Source organism: Dendrobates tinctorius, unplaced genomic scaffold (genome assembly GCF_039654945.1).
Source record: "Dendrobates tinctorius isolate UK_male_01 unplaced genomic scaffold, ASM3965494v1 ptg000175l, whole genome shotgun sequence".
NCBI lineage: Eukaryota > Metazoa > Chordata > Amphibia > Anura > Dendrobatidae > Dendrobates > Dendrobates tinctorius.
In genome coordinates this window covers 4,553,713-4,563,482 of record NW_027361842.1, presented here as the reverse complement: position 1 = coordinate 4,563,482, position 9,770 = coordinate 4,553,713, and the positions used below count along the sequence as shown (strand labels likewise).

The window sequence follows — 9,770 nt, the reverse complement described above, 5'->3', positions numbered from 1 at the left end:
GCACGCTCAGTACCTCAGCAGGACAAAAAAAAAAATTGGGATTGCTTTTAAAAAAGCAGTTTGCAGAGCAGTGGGTAAACAGCAATGCAGCTGTCAGGAAGCCTTAGAAGGCAGCCTAACAACCAACACCGCTGATCCACCACAATATAGCCTCCCCTTGCACTGCACACACAGTGACTGGTGTGTTGTACAGGCAAAATCCCTAGCAGCAGAAGCAGTTTTTTTTTCTTCTTCCCTGCCTAACGCTCTCCCTAAAGAATCAGCAGCAGCAACCTCTCCCTATGCTAAGATCGGCAGAAGTAAGATGGCTGTCGGCGTGCACGCCCTTTTATAACCCCTGTGATGCCCACCAAAGCAAGCCAATCACTTGCATGCCCTTCTGAAAGATGGTGGTGACCCCTGCCTATGTCATCACGTTGCCCACAGTGTCCGTGGATCCTGATTGGCTGAAAAAGAGCGCAAAAAAAACTTTTGAAACGCGACTTTGGCGCGTAAGTCGCCGACCTCGTGGCCGACCTCATCCTAGGGTCGGGTTTCGTTTCATGAAACCCGACTTTGCCAAAAGTCGGCGACTTTTGAAATTTTTCGACCCGTTAACTCTATTAAGAACTACTTCATCTGTGTATACTTTGCATACAACAATACAGTCACTAAATCTTTATACATTGCTACACAGAAATACTTCCACTTTTGTATTGGATTTGCTCAGGATTTTTATTTCATGCAATTAAAATATTCTGCAAAGTGATCATTGCTGTATAAGAAGAGACGGCTTCTGAAGCTCTCCAAGGTGTAACAGGAGCACATCAGCATTCGCCTTTAAATTTAACTTGAACTTTCAGTCCATTGTTTCTGTGGAGAAAACAAACAAGTTTCACAATATTATCCATTTAGTGCCAGTATAATATTGACTTGTCATTAAATACTCATGTGGCGCCCCCCCCCAGGAGTATGGTCGCCACAGTGGCATTGCCTTCCTCCAGGGAGGGTGATGTCAGGCTTGGAAGCAAAGAAGGGTCTCTCTAGCAGTTAACCATAACATGCAACACAGTTCCCACTCCAGGCCAGCAGAGGGAGCTCTGAACCAGAATTGGGGGAGGAGTGCTCTCTGAGGGCCAGGAAGGGAAATGAGTCAGCTAGTGTGAGGAGGCCGAAGTGTGTAGACGTGGAGAGAGAAGCTGGGAGACTGAGCAGAGTTGAGAGCTCGTTCTCAGCTGGAGCGCATGATCTGGAGCCTGGTCTCCACGGTTGTATGGATACTGAAGGTCCTGCAACAGAAACCAGAGGAATAGGAAGCTGTAAATGCTCTGTTCCCTTCTAAGACTCGGAGGCACAACAGCGACGTGTGAGCCAAAAGGAGATAGAAGGCTACAGCTGTCTGCCATATGAGGTAGATCCAAAAGGGAAGAAGAAGGAGGAACGTCAGTGTAACACAGTACTGCATGTACCTCAAGTAAGCGCTAGAGAGGAGACTACACAACCTATCTGCACAGAGAGATTCCTGAGTTGCTTCCAGGCTAATCAGCTCGTGTGCCATCTGTAATCTGGACCTTGGACTGCACTTATAAAGTAAAGGTAAAGAAACTACATTCCGCTGTGTCCTTGCCTTCTTTCTGCAACTTCTCCAGCACTGCTACATCTCTGTGCCAGACACTGCACCCTCTTCCCCAACACCGATCTACACTGCCCTGGGACTACAGCCCTGCCTGTGGAGGGCTACACCATCATTGCTGCACCACACCATCTGTCCCAGAGGATCTGTCTGCAGCGTAGGCTTAACATCTTCATTGCCGAATACCACAGGTGGCGTCACGAATCAATCATAAACTTTATTCCACCACTCTACCCCTTTTACATGGGAGCCCAGGGCCACCGGCCCGGTACCGAGTACCCCACAGCCCTAGGAGGGCGACCCACTCAGATGTCCAAAATATTGACATTGTTACCAAGCACTGCCAAGACCGGAAACGCTGCCCACTTGAATGCAATCCATTGCTACCGACATACCACTAAGTAATTGCTTGTGTCAATATAAAGTTGTCGTAGTACATTTTTCTTCATTTGAGATGCAAAGCTGCTTTATAATGGTCACTTTTGAGGTTCTGTTTTAGACCACATGTAAAGGACTTATGAGAAGAAGAGCACCTAATTTAAAGGACTGAAGGCTTAGCGTAGGGCCAGACTTGTGCGCCTGGTTGCGTGCAGATGGAACGCTGCCCACTGCGATAGCCTATAGCTGCCTGATGTTGTGTCACAACAATACAGTCATTGGCCTGTTGTGGATTGGTGGAGCTTCGGTCGTGCTGGAACCACAACGGAGCTTCGGTATTAGATGCTACCCTTACTTTACCCATGACCCCTACCAGTCAGATACCGCAAAGTAATCGTGTAAACTTATTACTACTACCTTACTGTAACAGTTGCTTGGAGCAGCAACACCTTGAATGTAGCTAATATAGTTGGACATTATATAAATATACCAGACAGTCTCGGGCTTCAGTAAGCCCACCATAGACTGCATCACTGTGTGCATGAAGACGTCAAGCATTAAAAGCGCATGATCTAACATGTTTTCCAGCAAGTAAAGAAGGCCAAACACAACATTTTGAGGGGCCACAATGTGTCCAAACAATCAACAAACACAAATCATGCCGTACACTTGTATTTTCGGCCAGCCATGGTGAGAGAAACAATACAAGCTGCCAGATCACATTATTGGCAGACACTAGTCGCCATCGTGAATTCTAATTTATGTATGATCATCATATAATAAATGACGTGTGTAGCTAGCTTATCTCTGCAATGATTGACTGGGGTATTCAGGTAGACAGATCAATTCAGTACAAATGAGCTGAACTCTCCAGCCTGTAGGCACTCTGTATGCCAATATATGATGCCTCCGTGTGTATTCTGATTAAGCACACATGCCTCAATTCATTAAGGGGATTGTGCACTCTAAAGCTACAAGTCTGCAGTCACTCTATGTGACAGCAGACTTGTGAATCCTCACATTGCGCTGTGAGGATTTTCCGGTGCCAATGCTGGAAGCAGCGGTCAAGCGACCACAATTGTGAATTTGGCACATCTCATCAGAAATGTTACTCTAGTCAAAGACTGGAGTAACATTATTGTCATAAGAAATACTACCATTTTTAATTCATTTAATTGGCAGACGTAACCACCTTCCATCCTTGCTCCTCCCCTACATTTTGGCAGGGCTGCCCGAAACTGGCATGAAAATGCCAAATCACAGTGTTTTATGCCACTTTGAGGAATCAAGGCCGTGTTCTGTCCTATGAGCAATAATCATAGCGGACCTTACAGCCACAATACAGCAGCTGATGGGCTATGCTAGTTTCCACCCTCGGAAAGAAACAGAAAATAACTCTAGAAATAAGAGACATAAGGAAGTACAGTAGGCTAATTAGACAGCTATGGGTACTGTATTATGATTCAGAACTACATTTAGATTGCCCTGCCATAATATGCCTACATGCATTAGCACCGGGTTGGCAACTTGTCAGTTACTGACGGAAGATTGCATAGGTTCAGTTATTACTGAATTACTTTTTTTTACTGACTTGAAAGTATCTAGTAATGTTTGATTTATCAGTGACCATAAAGGTCCGTGCTCTGGCATCTGTGAGCTTCACTCATCACTGAACACCATTAATGAAGGGAATAAAATATTGATCCATCTCCAGATGACAGGTGAGGTGGCTAGCGGGTGCCCTGCACTATTAATAGTAGGTGTGCTTGGGTGTTATGTCCAAGTTTAGTGCCCCCCAAAAAGCTTGATGCAACTTCCTTAAGGTTGTTGCACCAAAACCCGATACCTGCATTTTTTGCTGCGTTTTTGCACTTACCCATTATTTCCTATGAGTGAAAAAAAGGCTGCAAATACACGGAAAACACACTGAAAGAAGTGACACCACCGCAGCAATTTTCCAATTCAGCCAGGAAAATAAGACCAAGGCGTGTGCATGAGATTTCTGAAATCTCAGAGGCTTTGCTGGCACTGTAAAACACAGCTTAACATTTACATAAAAATATGCAGCAAAAACGCAATGTGTGAACAGGGCAGCACAGTGGCTCAGTGGTTAGCACTGGAGTCCTGGGGTCAAATCCCACCAAGGACAACATCTGCAAGGAGTTTGTATGTTCTCCCCGTGTTTGTGCGGGTTTCCTCCGGCTTCTCCAGTTTCCTCCCACACTCCAAAAACTTACTGATAGGGAATTTAGATTGTGAGCCCCAATGGGGCAAATGTGTGCAAACTGTAAAGCACTGCATAATATGTTAGCGCTATATAAAAATAAAGATTATTATTATAAGCCTTAGCAATTACCTGTTTGAGAAGCACAGCACACACTCGTTGGAATAGGTCTGTCCATCTGTTCCACAGACGGGGTCAAACTCTTTCGTGCATCCCGGCATCTTTTCATATCGGTAACAATTTGTCTAAAATCAAATTACAAATCAGATTACAAAGGACAGTGATGAAATGCATTTACTGAAAGCTTTTCTCAGCGGTTGCCTATAATTATTTGAACGGTAACAAGTAATCACTCAACACAGAGGAGGGATATTTATTATGTGTCTAAAAATGTCTTTCGTGCCCTACACCACATTTATCATAAGTTTTAAAACACTTTCTGTGCCCTGTCCTGTAAGGCTGCATGGCCTGGCTGACCAAGGTGTGTTCTAGCAGAAAGGGGATGACTTACTTTTTGTTGTAAATTTCTGGCATATAGAATGCCAAATTATATGGGATGTAAAAGATGCTCTGAATTTATCAAACATACCTAACTTGTGCAGCCTAAAAATAAACAGAATTGATAAATGTGCCCCATAGTCTTTGGGTTCAGGCGAGTGTATGAATAACCTTCGATTTCTCATCCGCAAAGTGTTCTATATATACGTTTTACACATCCGCATGTCTGTAAGCAGGTGACTGGATGCAATGCACAGACAAAGCACAAGGCAGAAATAACCACTGAAACTTTATTTCCCTGATATGGCAGAAATTGTAGTAACTATAGCAATGGTAATTAATGCTAAACAGGTAATTACAGCATGAAATATACAATAACAAATGTACAAAGAATCCTTAACTTACTATAGCAGTCTCTGGTTATATGTTCTTATAACTTCTGACAAAGGGGATGAGTCAAAGGAGAAGGTATTATCGCTTCTACTAACACAGGCCCTAGCGGGGGTCTCCGGTTCTTCCCGTTAGGCCGCACGTCCTCCTGACAAAGTTTAACAAAGCTCGCTGGACCTCCTTTGCTTCAAGAGGACCCCACTCTGTCTGTTGTACTAGCCAAGGCCAACTCCTGTACCATACATCGGTGCTAGAAGCTCACTGGCACCTCCCGTTTTTCACCCTGGGTGTCTACCGCTGAGCAGATTCTTCTCCCAGATCTTCATTGCTTGACAGACGGCGGCTGTCTCTTGTTCCCGGTGAGATGAGGGTTGGCCCTCAGCATTTGACGGGTGTAGTCTGGACATCAGGTCTTTACCGGCACAGGTCGGGTTTTCAAGCCTGGACCGGCTGTGTCTAGATTCCAGAACTCGCTTGGTGCTGCCAGGGTTCTACTTACAGGTGCACCACAGCCCACTTCGACCTCAGCGTCTTCCATGATACACGTCCTGGCCATTCCTTCACTTGGCGTGAAATCTCTTCCCGTTTTGGCACACTTGTCTTTTATATCGAGGGAACTGCATCATTAAGGTCACCTGAACCGGCACTCCATTGAAACTCTTTCTGCCTGAAACTCTTCCTCTCCTGCTTGGTTCCACAGGGTCTCGTTTGGACAGTAGATGGCAGTCTTCTTGCACAAATGCCACCCAGCGCTGGGTGAATACCAATTGTCTCTTATGAATTTACAACAAAAAGAATTGTCTCTTATGTCACACCTTCTTACATGTCATCGTTTTAGGCTTTTCTGATACCCTTATGACAGCTGTTTTTTCATCCTCGATTAACACAATGGAATAAGATGTGTAGAATTCAATAGGAGGTGGTCTCCACTTAATAAATGATTACTGCAATGGATTTATTAAAATCATATGACATATCGATGCATTCATTTTCTTAGGCACACATTGAGTTCTAAGGGCAAACCTCATCCGAAAAATGGAAGACTAGCAAATGCTGTGTCCAGTCGGGATGATAAAATATTCATCTGAAACTAGCCCATTAAGTTACATTGGTCAGTACTAAATCAATTTTGGGGGCAGTGCTCTAGAATCACTGCGTTGAGAAACACGTGATGGTGTCTCCGCAGTGTCGGATGTTGATCTCCATGAGTTCATTCATCCTCCTCTTCTAAATCAATTTTGCACATAAACAGAACATGGGCCAAAAATACTTACGTTTGATCTTGGCCTTGGATGCATGCACATGACCATATTTTACAGCTAGTGATTGAGTTGGTCTTTGTCCAACTGTGGCTCTGAACTAACAGCCGCTTATGCATGTATGAGGCTGTTAGTACAAGTCAATAGACCTGTGGTTGCATGGCCATTATGAACCATATATGAGACTAATAGGTTGGATCAGGAGACCTGTGGTCCAGACAGATCTTACAGACATGTACACAGATGTACATTACATACGGTAATATATGATTGTGTGAATGCACCCCATTTTCTGTCCGTATGCTGTCCCGTTGACATTGTGACAGGTGGACTAAACAGATCAAAGATAGCAAATGGGGTAGTTCAATAGTCCGCATGTAAAATATCACAGCATGCGCTACTCTGATCCATTTTTTGGATCAAATTCGCTTAATAAACGCAATGGTTTTGGAAAAAAACATATCTTTTACAATTATTAATATTGAAAATGTATTTGGCATTGTATAATTTTTTAACTGTTAATTTATAAAAAGAATGCTATACAGCGGTCAAAAAAATGGACATACGGATGAAAAATCTCCAAACCTATCAGACACCTACAACAATTGTACTTAATTGTGGGAAAAATGAGCTTGTAATTTATGAGAGCACAAGTTTGCATGGTGCATACAACTGCATAGGCCCATCATGGCATGACTCCCTGACGAAGGCAGACGTCGAAACACACGTTGGGGTGGATGTATTCAGGGACATTTGTATCTATACTGACACTCAGCAAATGTAACAACAATTACACTTATCCCCAGCATGTTTGTATCTTTACAGTGGGTATGGAAAGAATTCAGACCTCTTTAAATTTTTCACTCTTTGCTTCATTGCAGCCATTTGGTAAATTCAAAAAAGTTATTTTTTCTCATTAATGTACACTCTGCACCCCATCTTGACTGAAAAAACCCCCAGAAATGTAGAAATTTTTGCAAATGTATTAAAAAAGAAAACCTGAAATATCACAAAGTCATAAGTATTCAAACCCTTTGCTCAGACACTCATATTTAAGTCACATGCTGTCCATTCCTTGTGATCCTCCTTGAGATGGTTCTACTCCTTCATTGGAGTCCAGCTGTGTTTAATTAAACTGATAGGACTTGATTTGTAAAGGCACACGCCGGTCTATATTAGGCCTCACAGCTCACAGTGCATGTCAGACCAAATGAGAATCATGAGGTCAAAGGAACTGGCCAAGGAGCTCGGAGACAGAACTGTGGCAAGGCACAGATCTGGCAAAGGTTACAAAAGAATTTGGACCACCAGAAGTCTTCCTAGACCTGACCATCCAGCCAAACTGAGCAATCGTGGGAGAAGAGGTAAAGAAGAACCCCAAGATCACTGTGGCTGAGCTCCACAGATACAGTAGGGAGATGGGAGAAAGTTCCAGAAAGTTAACTATCACTGCAGCCCTCCATCAGTTGGGCCTTTTTGGCAGAGTGGCCCAAAGGAAGCCTCTCTTCAGACATATGAAAGCCCGGATAGAGTTTGCTAAAAAAAACACATGAAGGACTCCCAGACTACGAGAAATAAGATTCTCTGGTCTGATGAGATGAAGATAGAACTTTTTGGTGATAATTTTAAGCGGTATGTGTGGAGAAAACCAGGCACTGCTCACCACCTGCCCAATACAATCCCAACGGTGAAACATGGTGGTGGCAGCATCATGCTATGGGGGTGCTTTTCAGCTTCAGGGACAGGATGACTGGTTGCAATTGAAGGAAACATGAATGCAGCCAAGTACAGAGATATCCTGGATGAAAACCTCTTCCAGAGTGCTCTGGACCTCAGATTTGGCCGAAGGTTCACCTTTCAACAAGACAATGACCCTAAGCACACAGCTAAAATAACAAAGGAGTGGCTTCAGAACAACTCTGTGACCATTCTTGACTGACCCAGCCAGAGCCCTGACCTAAACCCAATTGAGCATCTCTGGAGAGACCTGAAAATGGCTGTCCACCAACATTCACCATCCAACCTGACGGAACTGGAGAGGACCTGCAAGGAAGAATTGCAGAGGATCCTAAAATCCAGGTGTGAAAAACTTGTTGCATCATTCCCAAGAAGACTCATGGCTGTACTAGCTCCAAAGGGTGCTTCTACTCAATACTGAGCAAAGGGTCTGAATACTTATGACCATCTGATATTTCAGTTTTTCTTTTTTAATAAATTTGCAAAAATTTCTACATTTGTTTTTTTTCAGTCAAGATGGGGTGCAGAGTGTACATTGAGAAAAAATGAACTTTTTTGAATTTACCAAATGGCTGCAATAAAACAAAGAGTGAAAAATTTAAAAGGGTCTGAATACTTTATGTACCACTGTATATAAATATATACACACACATATATATATATATACACTGTATATATATACTCTGAACAGGAGAAGAAACTATTTTGTGCATCTCACAAAATTAGAATATCATCAAAAAGTTTATTTATTTCAGTCCTCCATACACCACTTGGTGATAAATAGATAAAGCTGTCTGCATACACATGCACCAGACTGTATCTTTGATACCTATTGTATGCACATACACTTTATTCACTGTCTATCCTAACTTACCTGTGGTATGCTATACAACTAGATACATCTTACTATACTGCCTGTTTGCAGTTTTCCATCTAGGAATTTGAACCAATTAGCCACTGTTATGCACCTATGCACTTTATGCTTATATTTATTATCTACTAGATGGTGGCCCGATTCTATCTCATCGGGTATTCTAGAATATGTAAAGGGAGTCTGTCACCCCATTTTTGCCCCATTAGCTGGGGCCACCGCCATCAGGGGCTTATCTACAGCATTTTGTAATGCTGTAGATAAGCCCCTGATGAAACCTGAAAAATAAGAAAAACACATTAGATTGGCACGGTCGGGTGCAGTGGGTGTCGCGGTCCGGCGCCTCCTATCTTCATACGATGATGTTCTCCTCCTTGCTTCTCCCTCGGCTTCTGCGCACGCGTACTTTATCTGGCTTGTTGAGGGCAGAGTAAAGTACTGCAGTGTACAGGTGCCGGGAAAGGTCAGGAGCCGAGGGAGAAGCAAGGAGGAGGACGTCATCGTATGAAGATGGGAGGCGCCGGACGGGACGTCGGGGTGAGTATAATCTCTCAATCTCTCTCTCTTTCCGCGCAAATTCGCGGCCGGATTGCGCCTAGCCGCTGAATGGTTGCGCCTAGCCGGCCACGACCAAACAGCGACGTGGGATTTCCGTTACAGACAGACAGACAGAATTAGACGATTAAATAGTAGATTTGATTTCATCCTCATTTGCCTTATCACTGCAAATGAATTCCTAACATTATTATGCTATATATATGTATGCAGTTTATACCATGTAATTGTTTGTGGATATTACGT

General features: G+C 43.4%; 1 protein-coding gene across 1 annotated transcript in view; it reads right to left on the bottom strand.

The window, feature by feature from the left end:
- Positions 1 to 688: 688 nt before the first annotated feature.
- The window catches only part of LOC141054155 (trypsin inhibitor ClTI-1-like), a 32,603-nt gene continuing 23,521 nt past the window's right edge, over positions 689 to 9,770 (bottom strand). The window contains exons 3-4 of the mRNA XM_073551344.1: positions 4,347 to 4,459; positions 689 to 852 (exon numbers count right to left, since the gene is read on the bottom strand). Of these exons, the coding sequence (XP_073407445.1) occupies positions 807 to 852; positions 4,347 to 4,459 (159 nt within the window). The 3' untranslated portion in view covers positions 689 to 806. The remainder of the gene's footprint in view (positions 853 to 4,346; positions 4,460 to 9,770) is intronic.